Here is a 23,786-nt window from a genome sequence, read left to right on the forward strand (position 1 = left end):
TGTCGCTCAATGCTACGACGGAGCATCTGTGACGTCAGGATGTAACAATGGTGCAGGAACAACTCAGACAGGAGGTGCCGCAGGACATCTACATACACTGCCATGCACACAGGCTGGATCCAGTGTCAGTGGGCTGTGGACATGATGTCAGAGGGGTTTGAGACGCTACACAAGGTTTTTCCCGGATATTTATTCAGAGCAACAAAGCTCCTGTCGGATCCAATGTTGACCTCGTTGCGGCAGATGCTTTGGCCCAGTCTGTAGCGACTTCATGCTCTCGCAGAAAAGCGCACAGACACCAAGTGGAAAGAAATCCGACAACAAGCAGAGACTCTGTGCGCAAACACAGGCCCGACACAGACTTCACGGGAGAAAAGGCCCAGAAGACCCAGAGAACCGGACACCTGCAGGGTTTCATTGCGGAGGCCCCGATAGAGAGAACACAGACAGAGCAGCGAGGACATGAACACGCACTCTTTCTGTCCAGGTGTCGACAGGTTGGCAGGAGAAATGAATCGGCGCTTCTCAGCAGAGACACATGACGCACTGAGAGGTGCCAACTCTCAGCCCGAAACACACATCGTTTCTGGACAAACAGCTTCTGCTGCCCACGGCCCGACACTATGGTGTCAGTGATGAACACCTGTCAGCAGAGCTCCACCAGGTGCTTCTGCAAAGGGAGGAGGAGCAGGGACATCCAGCCACAGCACAGGAGCTCCTGTCCTTAATGCGGCCACATAAAGACCTGTACACGTTAATGTGCACAGCCCTGACACTTCCTGTCACATCGCTGAGCTGTGGACGCAGGTTTTCTTGCCTGGGCCGTGTAAAAACCCACCTGAGGAACAGCAGTGGAGACACTGGGACCAGTAATCTGGCACTTCTGGCTGCAAACACGGAGAGAACAGGAGCCTTGACTGCGACAACATCATTGATGCCTTCGCACTCAATCACAGCAACAGACGTATTGTTTTGTGGTGAAGAGTCTGTGGTCAGTGCGCGATTCCCCCTCTGTTGGCTGTGACACATTTAATTAATGTGGTGGTTGCAGCACAGATCCGGGCTCTTCATCTATGATGCTCCAACAACAGGAGCCCTGCTGACTCAGCATCAGACCAGTGTTGGTAACTGGCTGTGTGATTTCCTGATCTGAGCATTTGAGGCCGCAGCTGCAGTGACTGTTGCCTCCTGTTGCTGCTGTTTGCTGCTCCGGTGTGTTCAGGGCTCGACTGGGACACAGTTGTGTGAAATATTATGTTCAGAGGTTTGTGTGTTGTGTCTATGGCCCTTGTGTTGAACACTTTTACATATATATGCTTATACATGGTCTTATTATAGATCCATGCTTCAGACAGACATCTGCTGATCTGCACAGACAGTGAATGAGCTCTGATCACTGCAGCCACACAGCGCCACCTGCTGGTCAACCAGGGAATTACACCATCTGAACGTGAGGCAGGAAACACACACACACAGGAAGTCAACACAAAAATGCTCCAACACAAGAGAAAAGTGAGATTCACTCAGACTAATAACAAAACAAACATCATAAAACAAAACAGCTGAATCTCTGAACAACAGGGACGTCTACTCGCCAGTGACGTCACAACGAGCCGACCGCTCAACACATGTATTTATTACAAAACAAACATCAAAGAGTTCAGATGTATTTCTTACAGTCCGTTATATTTATTGGATCAGCTCAGAATATTTTCTACATGTAAATAAATACGTTATTGGACCAGTTAGACTCCATGTAGCGCTGCAGCGGCTCAGCCAATGGCAGACTGTTGCTGGGACAAAAACACACATAGCAACGGGTCATTTAGCCAATTAGCGTCGTCACATTCGATAAGCTTGGGACGCTGCCGTTAAGTATCCTAGCAACCAGAAACAAGCGTCTGAAATCGAGATGGCGGCGTCAAGTAGACAAGAACAAGAGCACACAGGGCTTCAGCTGCCCACAGACTCTGTAAAGTGTCTCTTGCTGAACCCTTTCGAAAGGAGAACTTTAGGGGGAAACTTCGTGTTAAAGAACTTGGACCTGAGAAGCCCGGTCTGAGTTTAACACAGCAGACGCATGAGAAAGGTAAAGTGTCCCAGAGGAGCCTCTCTCTGAATCGGTGCGACAGGAAGGCTTGGCTAACTGGATGTAGCTTTGCAAATGCAGTATTCTGCTTCCCGTGTTTACTTCTTAAAATGCCGGGGACAGATACTACATGGACTGTAACAGGAGTTAGAGACCTAAAACTTTTGTCAGAGCCGATTAAAAAACATGAATGCTCGAAGGTTCACATGAACAACGCTGTCAAGCTAGCCGTGCTAGGCGGGACTAGCATAGCTGCTAGCTGGATGAAGGACACAGGACTGCGGTGAGAAAACACAATGAAGAGGTGGACATGAACACACACATTTTATCCAAGATCATTGATTGTGTGAAATTGTGTGGAGCTTGTGAGCTGGCATTGCGAGGCCACGATGAGACAGCATCCTCCGACAGAAAACTACTCTTCCTGAGGGACAACGGGGGAAACTAATCGCCCAGGTCTGTGACGGAGCTGCCGTGATGAGAGGAGCCACAGGTGGCGGCAGCGCGAGGTTCAACACGTTTACGGGAGAGTCCACTACTACACTGTTACCTCATCAGCTGAACCTGATGATGCAGCAGCAACATCCCACATCACCAAGGTCTGCACACACACACACACACACACACACACACACACATAAATCAAAGTCAGTCAAACTGTTGATTTCTAAAGGGCCATTAAATAATTACTGTTTATCCCTAAAACAATGGTGTCTTTTGGGTCATTGGGACAGTCACCGAAAGCTTCTGGCACACACAGCCCAGCCTAGAATATTTTTCACCAGCCGCCACTGCATGACTGTCTGAATATGTCTGTTTTTTATTGATTTCTTTTATTGGACCGTTTTTTATCAGACAACAATGTGAATACTCTTCATGTGCTTTGTCAAGGTTTTCTTCTTTCTATAATATTTCCCAGTTTTGGTTTAGTAATTCATGTTTTAAAGCGTTCATTGACTCCTCTGTCCTGACTCGTCTGTGCTCCAGTTTAATGTCCTGCTTTTCCTTCTTGTCGTCACTGTCTCACACTGTAAACACTGGTAGCTGCTCACTGACATCACTGATCAGTAATCCACTTATTGCATTGTTGTCTGTGACATCAGTAAATATGTTGTCTATCAGTGTGGCTAAAGGGTGGAGTCACAAAGTGGCCTGGACTACGATGAGACAGGGTTAGGGTTTTCTGTAAAACATCTGCTCAGATATCTGAAAGGCTCAGTTGAAAATGAATTGTGTTACAGGAAATGTGACGATGAGAAACTTGGGCTACGAGCACAGTGACGCAGACTGGGCTGCTGATGTAACTGACAGTTACTACTCAAATGTGCCACCAGAGGGCGAATCACTTTCCCTGCAGTTGCAACACGTGTAATATAAGTTAATCAATATAGAGTTTATTATTTCATGTTGATAGTGTTTGTGTGGCTGTGGTGGTTTAGTTAGTCTTTGACCTTTTAGATTCCAGCTCTTATAAAAGAAACCCTCTTTGTTTTCACTCAGGAACGCAGGAGTTTTACCTGTTTGGGTCATTGATTAATATTAAAATGTCAGTCAGCCACAGGCCCAGATGTTGTATGGTAGTAACACATCTGTATGTATTGTCTGTACATTTATATCTACATGTTGCTGTAAAAAAAGCCTATTTGTTGAATTTCCTCTGTGGATTTCCAGAGTTTGTGACAGAGAGTGATTTCTAACTGAGGTGTGTTGTTTTTCCTTCAGAGAGCTGCTGATTCAAGATAACGAGGGTGTGGCTGCTATCACACACACACACACACACACACACACACACACACACACACACACACACACACACACACACACACACACACACACACACACACACACAGATAAACTCACCTGACTTCCTATAAGGAGGGGGGGCAAAAGGTCAGTCAGACTCCATTTTAAGACGAAGAGCAGAAGGAGAGCAGCTGGAGTCTGAGGCAGGGTGAGTGTTAACAACACATTGTGATTATTTACTGAGACTTTACTTACTGTGAGTCAGTTTTCTCCCTGTGGACTGTGGAGGAAAGAAATGTTGGAGTGAACTCAACACTTTGATTCATCTGTGGACACAAAGTCCTGATTGGCTGAATAATCGTCTTTAAACCTACAGTAACCCAAGAAAACAAGCACAGGTGTGAAGAAAAGTGACCAGGTGGACTTCTGGCTGCTTTTATTATACTGTATAATGTGTGTGTGAAGGGGAGAGAGAGTGTGTGTTACTTCCTGCTCTCTCGGTCTTGTGCGACTCTTGAACAAACTTGTTTCCTGATTCTTGTGTCCTGAGCTCACAGCTACTGTTTCACCTCTCAGACTGACTTCAGAGCAGAAGATGAGTGTTTGTGTGAAGGAGGAGGAGGACAGAGCAGAGTCTCCAGTATCCAGCTGTCTGTCTATGAAGAGTGACTGGTCCAAAGATCATCCTCCAGAGTTCAGTAATGAACCTGGACCATCAGACTCAAAGTAAGACACCTGATACTAACTCATTTATGTGACTTTGTTCTGTTCCCTCTCTCACTGCTGTGCTTTGTTCTGTTGTGTTTGTATTTTTGTATTCAAAATTCATGTAAAATGTATTTTCTACCTAAATCTAACAGACTTTTCACGGCTCATGTTCCTCTTACTATCTGTGGCAGCTGTCAGTCTCCTAAAAGAGCTTCTTAAATGACTTTGTCATCTGAGAGTTTCTCAAAGATTCATGAGATATCAATACAAACATGTTGGTGTTTGCAGAGTTCAGTCCAACAGACAGAGAGCAGAGTCTCCAGTATCCAGCTGTCTGTCTATGAAGAGTGACTGGTCCAACCGTCCTCCTCTAAACTTCAGTAATGAACCTGGACCATCAGACTCAGAGTAAGACACCTGATACTAACTCATTTATGTGACTTTTTTCAGTTCCCTCTCTCACTAACGTGTTTTGTTCATGTTGTGTTTGTATATTTCAACAACAATGTATTTGCTAACTAACTTTAACAAACCTTTTGGGGCTCATGACAGAGAGATCATTCGTCCCATCGTCCTCTTAGTGCTGTCAGTCACGTAAAAAGCTGTAATCTGATCAAAGAGGACAAATAGAAATTGTTAAACTTCTTATTTATAGACAGGAGGAGTTTGCTCCCTCTATGAATTTGTAATTAGACTTTTTTCAAAGATTCATCTGATATCAATACAAACATGTTGGCTCCATTCTTCAGTAATGAACCTGGACCATCAGACTGTGGACCCTGGTTCTGCAGACAGTGCATCACATCATACTGGGACCAGTCTGCTTCACCAGGACTCTCCTCCTGTCCCCAGTGTGGAGAAAGATCCAGAACAGGAGCTGGACTGCAGACAGCCAGTCTGACCAGCACTGTACAAAGTAAGACTATATATCTGTCTGCTGATGTCTTCATGTCTGAACACACTACTTGTTGTTTTACAGTTTTTCTCGATTGTTAACACACATTTTCTGAAAGCATGCCTCATACTCTCAGAACTCTACACACAAATCAAAACACACACACACGATGGGCAAAGCCCTCAATTCTCCTGCAAAATGAAACTTTACATTCAAAACAATGTTATTTCTTCTCAAAATGGTATTTTGTTTTCAAATGACACACAAACCATCATATGAATAGACATTTATAAGAACCAGTTGAACACTGATGTGCTCAATGTAAAACACTGATGAATGGAAAACACTTCTTCTCCATTCATTATAATAACTTAGGCCTTTTTTCTTACTACAGACAGTACATACATAAGTGTGTTGTAAAGTATTTGAGAATATTGTTTTTATACTCAGAACACACAAATACACGGTAACAAATATATTTTATTTTTCCCACAAAAACAATGTACACAGTGTACATCCCAACCAGAATCAGAATCAGAATCAGAAATCCTTTATTTGTCCCGCAAATGGGGAAATTCCTTAGTCACAGCAGCCAAAGGACAGTATCACACTTAAACAATAATAAAAAGTAAAAAATAAACAATATAATAGAGATAAGAAATAGAATTAACTCGTATAAACATAGTATTTACAATATGAACTTGGTATTTACAATATGACATAGTATTTATAATATGAACAGTGTAAGTATAAGCAGTTTTGTATTTTATTTACAAACATTAAATAATAAATATGGGTATTAAAAAATTGTCCAATTAGTGCAAACCAGAAAGTGTGTGGATATGTGTAGAGTTTAGTATTGCACAGTGCACATGTGAGGTCTACTGGGAGCAGTGCTGGTTGTATAGTCTGACAGCAGCAGGAAGGAAGGACCTGCGATACCTCTCCGTCACACACTTGGGGTGTATCAACCTGTCGCTGAAGGAGCTGACCAGTGCAGTGATAGTGACCTGCAGGGGGTGGGACTCCTTCACCAGCAGCGATGACAGCTTGTCCATCATCCTGCTCTCTCCCACCACCTGCACTGGGTCAAGAGGGCATCCCAGGATGGAGCTGGCCTTCTTGATAAGTTTATCAAGTCTCTTCCTATCTGCTGCCGAGATGCTGCTGCTCCAGCAGACTACTCCATAGAAAATGGCTGATGCCACCACAGAGTCATAGAAAGTTGTCAGGAGTGCCCCCTGCACCCCAAAGGACCTGAGCTTCCTCAGCAGATGGAGTCTGCTCTGACCTTTCTTAACTTAACCAACACAAAGTTGCACATACAGTGGTCTAAATACAAAACAACAGAAGAATTTACTGTATACAGTTACAGTAAAAAAACAACTATGCTGCATCCTCTCTTCTGTTTCGGTCTGGCCACAGCACCTCATCCACATCACAAGCAATGTTTTCCCTGGCCAAGCAGCGGGGGAAATATCGCCTAGCATGGCGCATCCAGCCATGAAAAGCATCAACTGCTATATCTCCACATGCGTCTTCCATAGGAGGAGAAGGGGTATACGCGTTTGTGGATTTCAGTCATACACTTTCCATCTCCAGGCAGAAAAAAATTCCTCAATAGGATTGAGGAATGGAGAATATGGAGGGAGATAAACAACTAAAAAGCGTGGGTGGGCAGTGAACCAGTCTGAACGGGAGAGTTTTCAGTCTAACAGGAGAGTTTCAGTCTAACAGGAGAGTTTCAGTCTAACGGGAGAGTTTTCAGTCTGAACGGGAGAGTTTTCAGTCTGAACGGGAGAGTTTCAGTCTGAACGGGAGAGTTTCAGTCTGAACGGGAGAGTTTCAGTCTGAACGGGAGAGTTTCAGTCTGAACGGGAGAGTTTCAGTCTGAACGGGAGAGTTTCAGTCTGAACGGGAGAGTTTCAGTCTGAACGGGAGAGTTTTCAGTCTGAACGGGAGAGTTTTCAGTCTGAACGGGAGAGTTTCAGTCTGAACGGGAGAGTTTCAGTCTGAACGGGAGAGTTTCAGTCTAACAGGAGAGTTTTCAGTCTGAAGTTGTGTCGAGTTTCTTCTGTTCTGATGTCACTGGGGAGTTTGTGTCACTATTGTGGATCCAGGACATCAGACAGTCTGGATCTAGTTGAGCAGTAGCTGGTCCTCCCTTGTAGTGAGGGAATAACAAGCAGTCAGCAGCAGCAGAGTGTAGTGGACGGGCTGAGGTGCAGGTGGTGGTCATTTACAGGGGCCAACCTGAGATGTTGTCCCTCAAGCAAAGGAGTTGAGTTCAAGAAACAGTGCTGTGCATAGAGGTGAGCCCAACTAAATCTAGTTGGTACCGCCCCACCTCCGGCACCAGCACCTGTTCCTTCCCCCATGAGAGGAGACACTCCCTGTCCTGAGGACCAGTCTGGGATGCCAGGAATCAGCACACCTGCCTTCTTTTGCATGAGACTGGCACACACCCGACCCCAATGCCCGTCCCTGCTGGTAGTCAGCCCACAGGGTGGCGTCTCCATGTAGTCAAAGGCCAGACACCAGATATTCACCAGCGACCTCCACTCCCAGGTTGAGCTCCAGAAAGGTGCCCTGATGTCTCTTTCCTGGTTCAGGTGCTGCAGCACCTTTGTGGCTGATTCATAAAGGCTCTTTGAATCACTGTCAGTCTGGCTCCTCCTCTGGGGCTAATTAGCTTTGCGAGACCCTGCCAGGGGCTAATGCCCCCGACAACAGAGCTCCGAGGATCACAGGGACACACAAACCTCTCCACGACGTTAAGGTGGAGAGAAAGACAAAGAAAACAACAAACATGTTCTTATACTGATGGTTTTAACTTGTAATGAAAAGACCATTGACTGCTGATTGTCACGTTGTATTTTTTGTCTCCCACTTTTGTCTCTTTTTTCAGTGAATGCTGGTCTGCAGGAGGTTTTCCATGAACATAAGATCAGTCTGAGGAGGAGATGTGAACGTGTGACTGAAGGAAGTGATGAAACAGGAAGTGATGAAACAGGAAGTGGAACCCTCCTCAACAAGATCTACACTGAGCTCTACATCACAGAGGGACAGAGTGAAGAGGTTAATACCCAACATGAGGTGAGGCAGCTGGAGACAGTTTCCAAGAAGAAGACCTTCAGAGAAACTCCAATCAGGTGCTGCGACATCTTTAAAGCCTCACCTGACCAACAGAGACCCATCAGAGTGGTTCTGACCAACGGCGTCGCTGGCGTTGGAAAAACCTTCTCAGTGCTGAAGTTCACTCTGGACTGGGCAGAGGGCTCCGAAAACCAAGATGTCAGTCTGGTGGTTGTGCTGTCGTTCAGGGAGCTGAACCTGATCAGAGATGAGCGGTACAGTCTTCTCAGGCTGCTCCATGTTTTCCATCCAACATTACAGAAGGTGACAGCAGAGAAGCTCGCTGTCTGTAAACTTCTGTTCATCTTTGACGGCCTGGATGAAAGCAGACTTTCACTGGATTTCAAGAACCATGAGGTCGTGTCTGATGTCACACAGGAGTCATCAGTCAGCGTGCTGCTGACAAACCTCATCGAGGGGAAGCTGCTTCCCTCGGCTCTCGTCTGGATAACTTCCCGACCTGCAGCAGCCAATCAGATCCCTCCTTCATGTGTCGACAGGGTAACAGAAGTACGAGGCTTCACTGACGCCCAGAAGGAGGAGTACTTCAGGAGGAGGGTCAGTGATGAAGATCTGTCCAGCAGAGTCATCTCACACATCAAGACCTCCAGGAGCCTCCACATCATGTGTCTGATCCCAGTCTTCTGCTGGATCACTGCTACAGTTCTGGAGCACATGTTGACTACAGGCCAGAGAGGAGAGCTGCCCAAGACCCTGACTGACATGTACTCACACTTCCTGCTGGTCCAGACAAAGAGGAAGAAGCAGAAGTACCATGAGGGACGTGAGACGAGTCCACAGGAGCTGACGGAGGCTGACAGGGAAGTTCTTCTGAAGCTGGGGAGGCTGGCGTTTGAACATCTGGAGACAGGAAACATCATGTTCTACCAAGAAGACCTGGAGCGGTGTGGTCTTAATGTCACAGAGGCCTCGGTGTACTCAGGAGTTTGTACAGAGATCTTCAGAAGAGAGAGTGTGATCTTCCAGAAAACAGTCTACTGCTTTGTTCATCTGAGCGTTCAGGAGTTTCTGGCTGCAGTCTACATGTTCCACTGTTACACCAACAGGAACACAGAGGTACTGAAGGACTTCCTGAGAGGACATGAGGAGGATGATGAGGATGAGAATGAAGAGGTCGAAGAGGACGAAGAGGACAACTTCCTGAGAGGATGGAGTGAATCTTCCCTGGATGACTTCCTGAAGAGAGCCATGGAGAAATCCCTCAAAAGTAAGAATGGTCACCAGGACCTGTTTGTCCGTTTCCTTCATGGACTCTCTCTGACGTCCAACCAGAGACTCTTAGCAGGTCTGCTGGGTCGGACAGACAACAGGCCAGAAATCATCCAGAGAGCCATCAACAACCTAAAGAAGATGAGGAGTTATGAAATCTCTCCTGACAGAAGCATCAACATCTTCCACTGTCTGACGGAGATGAACGACCACTCAGTCCATCAGGAGATCCAAGAGTTCCTGAAGTCAGAGAACAGATCAGAGAAGGAACTCTCTGAGATCCACTGCTCAGCTCTGGCCTACATGCTGCAGATGTCAGAGGAGGTTCTGGATGAGTTGGACACAGATAAATACAAAACATCAGAGGAGGGAAAACAGAGACTGATTCCAGCTGTGAGGAACTGTAGAAAGGCTCGGTAAGTCCAGATGTGATGAACATTAAAAATCCTGGTAAAGCTGAAGCCTTCAGTATTAAAGACAAACACTTTACACACATGCATTATATAAAACCTCAACACGATACATGTTTTCCTCAACAAGTATGAAACCTGCTGATTGAATCAATGATCGTCACCAAGCTCAGAGATGAAATGACATGTAGTCGTCTACTTTCCAAAACATTTCCTTCAGCCAGGTGAACTCCACCTGAGACAAATGATCACCCATCAAATGATAATAACTCAATCTTTAGCACTAATTATACTATTGATGCAGTAGAAGACGCTGAATTAATTTAATGGGAGGTGAAAAGCAGACGGAGCGACAGAATAAAATGCATCAAAGAACAAAATCCACACAAACACATAACTGAGGTAAACACATACGAGTGCAGTTACAACCTACAGTGAATTTACATGAAGCTTCATGAATATAAATCAACTCAAATCTGACACGTTTACATTACAGTCATTTGGACACTTTGTCCTGAACATCAGTTTGGTTCATGTTGCTCAAGGACACTCAGGAGGTTCATTTATTGATTTATTTTCTTGATATAAGACTTTTAAAAGCAGTTACAAAGTGCTGTACACACATTAAACAGCAACACAACGAAAGAGTCACAAGAAAAAGCAAGTTTTACCCGACAATTACAAATATAAATATAAAGAGCACAGAATGAATCAAACAAACCAAAATCAAACATGAAGATAAAAACATCCACATCAGGGTTAAAAGCAGCTTTATTCAAGTGTGTTTTGGGGGCTGATATAAAACGGGGCAGCGATTCAGCCCCTCTGATCTCCTCAGGCAGGGAAAGTCTGGGGCCTCGTGGGCAGAAGGAGCTCAAGTTTCAAACTACAAACCTTGTGATCAATGACTGACCAGCTCAGGCCGACCGACTGACCCCCTGTGCTTTGTGATGCAACATGTATGAATCTGTTTTCACAATAAAGTCTCACATTTTATTGTTTTAATGTTCTTTTATCTGTAATCACAGATTTACTTACTGTGGACTCTCAGAGAGTCACTGTGAAGTCGTGGCCTCAGCTCTGAAGTCCAACCCCTCCCATCTGACAGAACTGGACCTGAGTCTCAACAACCTGCAGGATTCAGGAGAGAAGCTTCTCTGTGCTGGACTGGAGAGTCCAAACTGTCGACTGGAGGTTCTGAGGTCAGTTCATGTGTTTCTGTGTAGATCTATAACATTTAAATCACAACAGAAGTTTTACATTTCCTTCAGTTCACTTGTTTTCTGGGTTTGTCTGAGCTCAAATCACAACAACTCAGTTTAAAGTTTGACAGTCTGAACAGTTTGACTGCAGATTATATATTTATATCACACACACACACACACACACACACACACACACACAGACACACACACACACACACACACGGCTCTTCGACCCGTTTACGTCGGCGTTAAAGACATCCCATAATTATCCATTCCCTTAACTGTTTAGTCTCAGACAGATTTTATCGTCACTCTGTGAGCAACAAATGAACACAGAACGACATTTAGTTTCAGAGGCTCAGCACAGAGTTAAAATGAAAGTATATCAAAAATACCACAGTAAGAAAATAAATATCAAAAACAGAAACATACTAAAAAGTGCAAATTATTGAAAGTGACATAGTTGAGTTAAGAATAGGAAACAATTTTCACTGAGAGTTCAACAGTCTGATGACATGAGGGAAGCTGCTATAGAGCCTTGTGGTCCTGCACCAAATGTTGAGCAGCGTGATCACTTGTGCGTCCTACTATTTCCAGGATACACACATACTCACACAATCAGTACACACTCACAGATGGATGAAACGCTTCACACTCACCTTGTCCTCGGCCATGCAAGCAAAACGAGGCGAAGCCATTTCCGCCCCTAAAAAGAGTGGGACACGCACCTCCAGGGTCAGGTGACCATTAATAAAAATGTGTTATTATTTTCATGGTGATCGTGTGGCCAAATCACTTGTTTTGTTTATGGGGAAATGTTTAGGTGACAGGGCAAAATGAGTGTGTAAAACACACTGATGTTTAAACAGCCGGTAGATGTTTCCTCTGCCCATTAATATCATTAAATCGATTAATTCTGTAAAAATGGATACGCCCAGGGGAGGGGCTTTTTGGTTTAGCAGAGGCCATTTGGCTGGGTAGTGTCAGTCGTGCCATGGTGTTCACAGAGAAGGTGACATCTGAGACAGAAGTTGAACTGTTTTGCACAACTTTTGTTTTGTTTCTTTGAAGTTATGGATTACTGCAGAATTCAGTCTTCACCTTATTGTATAGTTTGTTATTTTCACTTTTGTAAATATTTGCACTGCTGCATTGTGGAAGTTGCTGAACTTAAAAGGTATTTTCACTTGATAATTTTTCGACTACGCCATCGTTTTTCATTTTGAGGAGTTTAAAGTAGAAACCTGCTACAAAGAATCACATGACAACTGTGTCCCAATAAATTCACTTAGAATAAAAATTATAACAGCCATAAAAAATAAATGTAACCATCCACAGTGAATCACAGTAAACCCAACATGTGGTTTTCTACTGACCTTGTTCACAATGAAACTTTAACGAGTCAAACCAATGAATTCAGTGCAATGTTCCTTTAACCTTGTTTTGTTACTATTCACTGTCAATTGACTTTTGTTCAAACACAAACATGTTCCTTTAACTTTGCTCTGCTATTGATCACTGCTGATGAACTTCAGCACCAAAGACCTTCATTAGTATTAAACACACCTGAAGAACTCTTATAGGACCTTTAAGTGGTACTTCATTATGTTGTCGGCCCACACACACACACACACACACACAAGCTGGCAACCAGGGAGCACAACACAGAGAAATAAGACAAACGTCACGTTGCAGGCCTGGTTGAAGCTGGGGAGCGTGGCGGCCAGATACAGTTGAAGCCGGTTCACTTTGACCGAGCAGAAACAACAGGTGAGTTCTCACCGTAGCAGAGCTCAAGTCACAAGAGTCCCAGTAGTGCAGCTCCAAGCTGAAGGGGATACGCGGCGGCTGATGGCAAGCTGACTGTGGAGGACCCTCGGCCGACTGTGGCCGGTTGCAGACGAGGAAAAATCATCGGAAACGAGACTGAAAGTTCAACCATCTTAATAACAGGAGCTTTAAATAGCAGAATCAAATGTTCCATCAGTTTCTGTGGGTTTTTATTTGGCTGCACAACATGAGTTTGTACAGATGGAGCCTCTGGTGGAGCTGCAGAGTTTAAGAGGTGACGTCACTACGTCTTTATTGAAGCAGCAGCACGTTGTCATTAATATTAATGAGAGCTCTGTTTCACTTTGTATGTTTGACAGTGTTGAACCTGCATCCTGTTGGGTTCAGGTGTTTGGAGCTTCATTTTCTAAACGTCTACATCCTGAACCTTCTTCAGCTCTGAACAGATTATTAAACACTGAATGATTTCAAGCAGGAACATTAAAGTCTTTTAAACTGACATCATTTATTCTTTATTCAGATTGAGGTGGTGCAGTTTGTCAGAGATCAGCTGTGCTTCTCTGGCCTCAGCTCTGAAGTCCAACCCCTCCCATCTGAGAGAACTGGACCTGAGTAACAACAAGCTGCAGGATTCAGGAGTGAAGCTTCTCTCTGCTGGACTGGAGAGTCCAAACTGTCGACTGGAGACTCTGAGGTCAGACACCATTTTTTACTTCTGTGCTCAGATTAATATGATGTGAAAGTTGTGTTGACACTAAACTGCAGACATCAGCTGATATTATACTGATCCACACTGAGTATCTTAATGCTGAAGTCTGTTTTCTTCTTCTGTGGTTTAGTCCATTGACTGTGGCAGAGCAATGTTGAGCTGCACATTTAAAACCTTCATATAACAACATGAATAATTCACTCTGAACATCCTCAACTATTGATTTTCATCTCAGATTACAAATCATGTTTTTTAAAATGTTTTTTAAAGTGATGAGAAAAATACATACTACAATGAAAAGTTAAATAATCTCTATTTTAACTATCAGACAATAACAAATATATTCAGAATCGTCTTTTTACAACATTTTAATGAAGCTTTGTGACGTTTATACTGACTGAATATTTAAATTGTGAAGTTTCATCATTTATTCTTTATTCAGATTGAGGGGCTGCAGGTTGTCAGAGATCAGCTGTGCTTCTCTGGCCTCAGCTCTGAAGTCCAACCCCTCCCATCTGAGAGAGCTGGACCTGAGAGACAACAAGCTGCAGGATTCAGGAGTGAAGCTTCTCTCTGCTGGACTGGAGAGTCCAAACTGTCGACTGGAGGTTCTGAGGTCAGTTCATGTGTTTCTGTGTATCTATAAAATGTCATTAATTTACATGTTTTGCTCTCTCTCTCTCTCTCTTGCTCGACCACACACTCTCCACACACAGCACACGTGTGGTTGTTTATCTCAACAAGGAAACTAGCTTTACTTGAGAAAGGCTGCAGGCAGCGAGACAGAAGACTGCTGAAAGGCAGAAAGTGAAATGTTACTTCAGAGCGTGGAGGACGAGACGACTCTGGCTGTTCCCACTGACCAATCAGTGGTCTGCAGTGTGTTAGCTCCACCTTTTAGCGTGGGATCAGTGCATCAGTGAAGCTAAACGTGTTCATAGCTGTTTCAGACAGCCAAAGGTGGAGCCAAGAGCTGCTGGAGGCTCAACAATGGGTTAAATATGGAGGGAACTTCTCACATGTTCTCTCCTGGAAGACATTGATGAACGGCGCGGTGATTCCTGCGCTGAACCCGGAGAAGGAGGTGACGGAGGAAAAATGTCTTTTAGCTCATTTGAGCATATTTATTGTCTCCCACAATGCAGGTACAGCATAACCCATTACTGACCACTACAGACAGAACATGGCAGACTCTCTCCTCGCACAGGAAGAAGAGGGGTGTGGTTTAACACAACATGTGACAACCTGACATTGACTTCTGGCTCATCCGACTGCGACACATAGTGGTATAAATTGTGAACTGCAGTTCAGAATCAGAATCAGAATCAGAATCAGCTTTATTGGCCAAGTATGTGAAACACAAACAAGGAATTTGACTTGGTTTTTCTTCGCACACAATGTACATAGACATAGACATGAACATAAACAAACATAACAACATTCAACTAGAAGGAACAAGAACAACAAAGAACAGTAAGTTAAAAGGTGTTCAGAAGTCCGGACTATTATAAATATATATTGCCTGGGGGAAGAAACTGTTCTTATGTCTGGTTGTTTTGGCGAACAGTGTTCTGTAGCGTCTGCCGGAGGGGAGAAGTTCGAACAGATTGTGTCCAGGGTGTGATGGGTCTGCAGAGATGTTTCCTGCCCGTTTCCTGACTCTGGATGAGTATAGGGCCTGGATGGTGGGCAGTTTAGCACCAATGATTTTTTCTGCAGACCTTATTGTCCGTGTCAGTCTTTTCCTGTCCTGTTTGGTGGCTGATCCAAACCAGACGGTGATGGAGGTGCAGAGAACAGACTGAACTATTGCTGTGTAGAACTGGATCAGCAGCTCCTGGGGCAGGTTGAACTTCCTGAGCTGACGCAGGAAGTACATCCTCTGCTGGGCCTTTTTGATTATGGAGTCTATGTTGAGAGACCACTTTAGGTCCTGGGAGATGGAAGATCCCAGAAACCTGAAGGTTTCCACAGCAGACACGGATTTATTTAAAATGGTGATGGGGGACAGTGTAGGGGCGCTACTCCTGAAGTCCACTGTCATCTCCACAGTTTTGAGCGTGTTCAGCTCCAAATTGTTCTGACCACACCAGAGGGCCAGCTGTTCCACCTCCCGTCTGTAAGCAGACTCGTCACCGTCACGGATGAGGCCGATGACCGTTGTGTCGTCTGCAAACTTCAGGAGTTTGACAGATGGGTCTCTCGAGGTGCAGTCGTTGGTATACAGGGAGAAGAGCAGTGGGGAGAGCACACATCCCTGGGGGGCGCCTGTGCTGATTGACCGGGTGCTGGATGTGATTTTCCCCAACCTCACCTGCTGCCTCCTGTCTGTCAGGAAGTTTGTGATCCACTGACAGGTGGAGGCTGGGACAGTGAGCTGGGTGAGTTTGGAGTGGAGGATGTCTGGGATGATGGTGTTGAACGCCGAGCTGAAGTCCACAAACAGGATCCTAGCATATGTCCCTGGGGAGTCGAGGTGTTGCAGGATGTAGTGCAGTCCCATGTTGATTGCATCATCCACTGACCTGTTTGCCCGGTATGCGAACTGCAGGGGGTCCAGCAGGGGGCCTGTGATGTCCTTCAGGTGGCTCAACACCAGTCTCTCAAAGGACTTCACGACCACAGACGTCAGGGCTACGGGCCTGTAGTCATTTAGTCCTGAAATTGCCGGTTTCTTGGGGACCGGGATTATTGTGGAGCTTTTGAAGCAGGAGGGGACTTCACACAGCTCCAGTGATCTGTTGAAGATCTGGGTGAAGATGGGGGCCAGCTGGTCAGCACAGACCTTCAGACAGGAGGGTGACACGCCGTCTGGGCCTGGAGCTTTCCTGGTCTTCTGTTGCCTGAAGAGCTGACACACATCCTCTTCACAGATTCTGAGTGATGGTGGGGGGTCAGTAGGGAGGGGTGAGGGGGGTGATGAGGTTTGTTTGATGTTGGAGTGGGTGATGGGTGTGAATGTTGGCTTCTCAAACCTGCAGTAGAAGACATTCAGGTCGTCAGCCAGTTCCCAGTTCACTGCAATGTGGGGGGATGGTCTCCTGTAGCTGGTGATCTCCTGTAGACCTCTCCACACTGACGCAGGCTTGTTAGCTGAGAAACTGTTCTTCAGCTTCTCAGTGTAACACCTCTTTGCCACTTTGATCTCCTTTGTCAGCGTGTTCCTGGTCGTGTTGTACAGGACTCTGTCCCCACTTCTGTAGGCCTTCTCCTTGGCCTGACGAAGCATCCTGAGTTTTTCAGTGAACCAAGGTTTATTGTTGCTGTATGTGCAGAAGGTTTTGGTCGGCACACACATGTCCTCACAAAAGCTGGTGTAGGATGTCACAGTGTCAGTGAGATCGTCCAGATCTGTAGCAGCAGCCTCAAAAACACTCCAATCTGTGCAGTCAAAGCAGGCCTGTAGCTCCAGCTTTGACTCTGTGGTCCATCTCTTCACAGTCTTCACTACAGGCTTAGCAGATTTGAATATCTGCCTGTAATTTGGGAGAAGATGAACCATGCAGTGATCAGAGAGCCCCAAAGCTGCGCGGGGGACAGAGCGATACGCGTCCTTTAAAACAGTGTAGCAGTGGTCCAGAGTGTTTTTGTCCCTGGTGGGACATTTAACATGCTGTCTATATCTTGGCAGTTCACGGCTGAGGTTTGCTCTGTTAAAGTCCCCAAGAACAGTGAGCAGAGAGTCTGGATGTTTCCTCTCCATGTCCGTTATCTGGACAGCCAGGTGTTGTAAGGCCTCAGTAACACAGGCCTGAGGTGGGATGTAAACACCAACCAGAATAAACGAGGAGAACTCCCGCGGTGAATAAAACGGCTTACAGTTTATGAAAAGTGACTCCAAGTGGGGGCTGCATGATTTGTTTAACACTGTGACATCTGTACACCAACCTTCGTTAATATAAAAACAGATTCCACCTCCCCTCCTCTTCCCCGAGAGCTCCGTTACGCGGTCCGCTCGGAGAATATGAAAGTCCGGCAGATGTAATCCGGTGTCCGGGATGTGTTCACTGAGCCAGGTTTCCGTGAAACACAGGGCGGCAGATCTGCAGAAGTCCAAGTTTCTACTGTTAAGAAGCAGCAGTTCATCCATCTTATTGTTCAGGGAGCGGACATTTGCCAGGTGTATTGACGGGAGCGCTGTTCGAAATCCCCGCTGTCTGAGCTTAACGAGCGCGCCGGCTCGTTTGCCCCGTCTGCGTCTCCTGAACATCCCATAGAGAGCGGCTGCTCCTCCAACTAAAAGGTCCGAAAATATTCCAGGATCCGGCGAAAAAGTGTGACCAGTTGAATGATCAGACTTTAAAAGTTCCTCCCGAGTGTATTGGATGAGGGAAGGACAACTTATTACGTGACAAATAAACAAAAACAAACAAAGTACTGCGGAGCGAAGCACCGAGGCAGCCGTCCGTGGCGCCATCTTGATCTAACTTCAGCAAAACATAACACAAACACAACTTCATACCAATCTATTATCGTAAAACTGAGTACATAAAACTAAAGTGTGTCACTCAACACCCCCACTTGTATTCAGGTTGGAGATATTCTTACAGAAACCACAGCAACAAAAAAAATGTATTGTTATTATACACACTGGTAAACAATACAGATGTGGATCTCCCCCACTCTCTCAGATACCAAACATAACACATGCAAACTTTTTCAGTTTTGCCTTGGTGGCAGGTTTTGTCATAATATCTGCGATCATCTCTTCAGTGGCGCAATACTCCAGAGTCACTTTTCCCTCATTTACAATGGATCTTACAAAATGATATTTAATATCCACATGTTTGCACCTCTGTCTGCTTACAGGGTTTTTGGCGAGGGCGATAGTTCCCAGGTTATCCTCATACACTACTGTTTGCGTGTACTTGTAGTTGTCAAAGTTTTCTAATAGCTGCTCTAGATATATGCACTCCTGCATGGTTGAGGCCAAAGCCATATATTCTGCCTCACAGGTTGAGAGTGCCACTGTAGGCTGTTTCTTAGTCTTCCATGAAACAAAAGAACTGTTCTTACTCAGGCTCACACAGTAACCTGTGGTGCTTCGCCTGTCAGTGGTATCTGCAGCCCAATCTGCGTCACTATAGGCAACTAGACCTAACTTCTCACTGTTATCTCTTCTGAAACACAACTCTTTGTCTGATGTGCCTTTGAGGTACCGTAATACATGTTTTACAGTTACCCTTACACTTGTTAGATTTGCTGTTGGGGAGAAAGTTTCACAATAATCTACCCCCATCTTCTGGCTGTAACCTTTTGCAACAAACCTTGCCTTATACTTGTCTTTACCATCAATGTCGTTTTTAATAGAATAAACCCATTTACCCCCCACTGTCTTTTTGCCCTTTGGCAGAGTAGTCAGAGTAAATGTGTTGTTTTCTTTTAATGACTGAATTTCTTCGTCCATTGCCATAACCCATTGTTTTGAGTTAGATGACTCCATGGCTTCTTTAAATGTGTGTGGGACACTACACATTGCTCTGTAACAGTAATCAATGGTAAAATTAATCCCATCACCTTTATCACTGTCAGTTATAAAGTCCTTTAAATGATCAGGCTTTCTCCGCTCCCTCACAGGATATCTTCCACCTGTGGATGCGTCATTTGTCTCACTTGACTCTTTGCTGTCAAAAACATCAGATGCACCATCATTTACATTTTTGTTTCTTACACCCGGCCCCTGAGATTTCTCTGTGCTCTCATGAACCTCTTGTCTGTCTCTGTCACCCCTAGGATGTCCTGTCCAGTCCTCTCTGTCACTGCTTTGTTCTGTCTCAACTGTCTGGGTTTGTTTTTCCACATTTACTTTGTGCACGAATTTTACAAGCCTGTGCTTTTGAACTCTCTCAGTGTCAGGGTGGTAAACCAAATAAGCGGGGCTGCTTTTGTCATGACCTACAAAAAGTGCCGGGTCACATCTGGAGTCAAGTTTTCCCTTAATCTGTCTGTATGTGTAACATTCAGATCCAAATTTTTGCATTTTTGATACATTTGGCATTTTTCCTGTTAACATCTGGTAAGGGGTTTTCCCCGTACGCTTGTTAAAACACCTGTTTCGTACTGTGGCTGCCGTCTGAACAGCATAGTTCCAGAGACATTTAGGTAGCTGTCTTTCAATAAGCATACATCTTCCCATTTCAAAAAGAGTACGCCAGCCTCTTTCAGCTGTGCCATTTTGATGCGGTGAATAGGGCGCTGATGTCTCATGCTTGATATTATTTTTCCTTAGTAGAGTTTGAAAGTCTTTGCACGTAAACTCTTTTCCATTGTCTGATCTCATACATTTAACTTTTCCATAAGGAGCAGTATCTGCCAAGAACTTTTCAGTTGCTTGTACTGTGTCAGCTTTTGTCTTAAGAAAATATACAAACACTGCATTCGAATAGTCATCAGTGAATGACTGCACGTACTTATATCCATCAATAGACTCATTAGGTACAGGACCAGCTAGGTCTGTGTGTACCATCTGCAGTGGGGCATCAGCTTTTGCATCAGGGTCTCTACTCCTAGTTTGTACAAATTTTCCCTGTATACATACTTCACACTCTTGATCAGGCTTAACCGCCTTCCCCTTAATCTGCATACCATTAACCACCTTTTGTAGTTTAAGTACATCATCATCAGTTGCAATGCCCTAAAATTTCGTGCCATGTCTGCATGTCGTGGCAGGTATTACACTTATCATTATCATCGATCTCAGTGTGCAGATAATACAATTTACCATACACATGGATGTTGAAAATGGTACCATCTTTGTGTCTTAGTTTGTCCTCTCCTTGTTTGAAAATCACCGTTGCTCCAGAAGCTGTGGCTGATTTCACTGAAAAGATGTCCTGGGGATAGGATGGTATGAACAACGCACCTCTCAGCGTTGCTTTGCATCTCCGCCCAGTGCTGTCGATCAGGAACACCTCTGCGTCTCCTTTCCGTTGGGCCACGCCCCTGCACAGAGTGCCATCAGCTAACTCCACACAGTGCGTTTCAGACTTGAAAGTATCATCAAAATGTTTAAACTTGTTTATGTCGGTAATAATGTGGGAGGTAGCACCAGTGTCTACCATCAGACCTTTATCCTGGATGTTGTACGCTGGCTGCTGTCCAATCCCCATGCTTGCGTCTATGATCCTGAAGGCGTAATCCTCTGCTTCCGCTGCAGGTCCGCCGCCGCTTCCATCTGCGATTTTTCTTGCTCCGTCCTGTTTATTTCTACGTCTGCAGGTGGCATCGCAGTGGCTGTCAGTCTTGCAATGGTCGCACCACGTCTTTCATCGACATGCTTTAGCGCGATGTCCTTTAGTTCCACATTTAAAACACACAATGTCAATGTCCTCATTCCTTCTGTCTCGCGCGCTTGACTTCACGGGTCCCCATCCGGCCCTCGCTGCCAAGCTCATCACATTGTCACTCGATTCTGCTGCAGTTAACTTTTCTGTAGCTTCAAAACTTCTCAACTTAGTTTTGAATTCTGTGAATGTTATCTTATCTTCATTGTTTGCAACGTGTATGGCAAATGGTTTAAAACTTTCAGGAAGTCCCTTCAAAACCATAGCAATAAGCAAACCATCGCCTAAAGTTTCACCTGCGTTCCGCAGCGCCGTAATGGCGGCCTCCGCCCTGATAATGTAGTCGGTCACTGTTACGCTGCTCGTCTTCTGCAGCGATGTCAACATTGTATACAGGTTAATTATGCGGGGCTTCCCTTTCCCTGCATAATACTCACGTAATATTTTCAGTGCTTTTCTTCCATCGTCTGCTGCTTCCCTCATAACTAATGAGAGGCTTTTATCATCCAAAAGTTGTATTAACTCTGCATAAGCGTCAGCATTCTTCTTACTGTCCGCCGCTCTTTCTTCCTCGGTGTTTGGTTCTCCCAGAACCGTGTTCTTTAATCCTGATAAATGCAGGTATCCCAGCACTTTAGTTTCCCATAACTCGTACTTAGCTTCATCTCCGTCGAAAAAGAGCCGAGGTAGCCTGCTTGCTCCTCGAGCCTCCATGATGTTTGTTGTTGGCCGTTAGCACGCTATGCGTCGCTACTTTCTCTCAGCAACAAAAACATCCACATAAAAAACTCCTCTCCGAGCTGCTCCTGGGCCCATAACCTGTTGAACGGCGCGGTGATTTCTGCGCTGAACCCGGAGAAGGAGGTGACGGAGGAAAAATGTCTTTTAGCTCATTTGAGCATATTTATTATCTCCCACAATGCAGGTACAGCATAACCCATTACTGACCACTACTGACTGAACATGGCAGACTCTCTCCTCGCACAGGAAGAAGAGTGGCGTGGTTTAACACAACATGTGACAACCTGACATTGACTTCTGGCTTATCCGACTGCGACACATAGTGGTATAAATTGTGAACTGCAGTTCAGCAAAACATAACACAAACACAACTTCATACCAATCTATTATCGTAAAACTGAGTACATAAAACTAAAGTGTGTCACTCAACAGACATTGGTAGTGTTTCACTCAGTTCATATTTCAAAGTGACAGAAATAGTTGTGTAACAAATGAAAAAGAGCTGAGAGAGAAGTTGAAACCTGGGCTCTGTCTCAGCTGCACTCAGCTCACCAATCACAGAGTGAGGAAGGTGTTAATGTTTGTTTGTCACTTTTGTAAAGTGACAGAAGTTGTTGGACACAGACCCCCTAATCTGACATCAGAAAGGTGTGGCCCCCCGCAGAGATTTAAACCTCTGAAAAGAAAGTGTTGAATCTCTGAAAAAAGGAGGTTGGATGATGTTGAAGTCACGTTGGACAAAAGACACATGAGTGTGATGTATTCTCTGATTCAACACACTGCACGTGTTGAATGTGTGAAACTCTGAAGACAAACTTTAATAACATGAAAATATTACACTGCTGATGAATTATAAGTGCGACACAATTATCTCACACATACTGTTGTTGTTGTCACATGTTTAAATCCATTTGAATATTTACTTTAAACCGGTTAATACTTTGAAAACATTATTCAAACTGTTTAAATCTTAGTTTTCATGTCATCAGCTCTGAAGGGGATTTGACCACATAGATTCTGTCCTGATTCACACTGAGCATCTTGTTCTGCTTCATATTTAAAACATATCTAATATAACATCAAACATTCAGCACTGTTTTATTCTCCATCAACCTCTTCATCATTGATTTGCACTTTTCCTTCTTGCTTCTGAAAGTAAAAACACAAACGTTGTGTTTTCTTCTGTCAGACAACAACAAACGTGTGTTTGTTCCAAACCTTTCTGATGATATGTGACGTCTGTACTGACTGAAACACTTCAGCTCAGGATGACTTTTATCTGAAAGCTCCTGTTGCTGAGAGAGTTGATCTTTGAGTCTCGTTCCCGACCCGTCAAATACTGACGCTTTGGGACGGCGGCCGACCCGACCTACAATCCCAAAGCGTCAGTATTTGACGAGTTGGAACGAGACTGAAAGTTCAACTATCTTAATAACAGGAGCTTTAAATAGCAGAATCAAATGTTCCATCAGTTTCTGTGGGTTTTTATTTGGCTGCACAACATGAGTTTGTACAGATGGAGCCTCTGGTGGAGCTGCAGAGTTTAAGAGGTGACATCACTACGTCTTTATTGAAGCAGCAGCACGTTGTCATTAATATTAATGAGAGCTCTGTTTCACTTTGTGTGTTTGACAGTGTTGAACCTGCATCCTGTTGGGTTCAGGTGTTTGGAGCTTCATTTTCTAAACGTCTACATCCTGAACCTTCTTCAGCTCTGAACAGATTATTAAACACTGAATGATTTCAAGCAGGAACATTAAAGTCTTTTAAACTGACATCATTTATTCTTTATTCAGATTGATCAGATGCAGTTTGTCAGAGATCAGCTGTGCTTCTCTGGCCTCAGC

At 44.7% G+C, this 23,786-nt stretch overlaps 1 protein-coding gene across 1 annotated transcript; it reads left to right on the forward strand.

Annotated features, from left to right (window-relative positions):
- The first annotated feature begins 2,270 nt into the window (after window positions 1-2,270).
- On the forward strand, window positions 2,271-14,123 carry LOC140993096 (protein NLRC3-like). Its single transcript, XM_073462772.1, has 6 exons — window positions 2,271-2,688; window positions 4,409-4,558; window positions 5,290-5,456; window positions 8,344-10,216; window positions 11,239-11,412; window positions 13,727-14,123. Exons 1-6 carry the CDS (start codon window positions 2,567-2,569, stop codon window positions 13,944-13,946), a joined length of 2,706 nt encoding a protein of 901 aa, XP_073318873.1. The 5' UTR covers window positions 2,271-2,566; the 3' UTR covers window positions 13,947-14,123.
- Window positions 14,124-23,786: the final 9,663 nt, after the last annotated feature.

The sequence above is a fragment of the Pagrus major genome, chromosome 1 (assembly GCF_040436345.1).
Source record: "Pagrus major chromosome 1, Pma_NU_1.0".
NCBI lineage: Eukaryota > Metazoa > Chordata > Actinopteri > Spariformes > Sparidae > Pagrus > Pagrus major.

Coding starts and splice junctions, on each gene's coding strand:
- LOC140993096 (XM_073462772.1), top strand. CDS start 2,567: ATGAGAGGAGCCACAGGTGGCGGCAGCGCGAGGTTCAACACGTTTACG. Junction 2,689..4,408: donor CAACATCCCACATCACCAAG/GTCTGCACACAC, acceptor TTCACCTCTCAG/ACTGACTTCAGAGCAGAAGA. Junction 11,413..13,726: donor TGTCGACTGGAGGTTCTGAG/GTCAGTTCATGT, acceptor TTCTTTATTCAG/ATTGAGGTGGTGCAGTTTGT.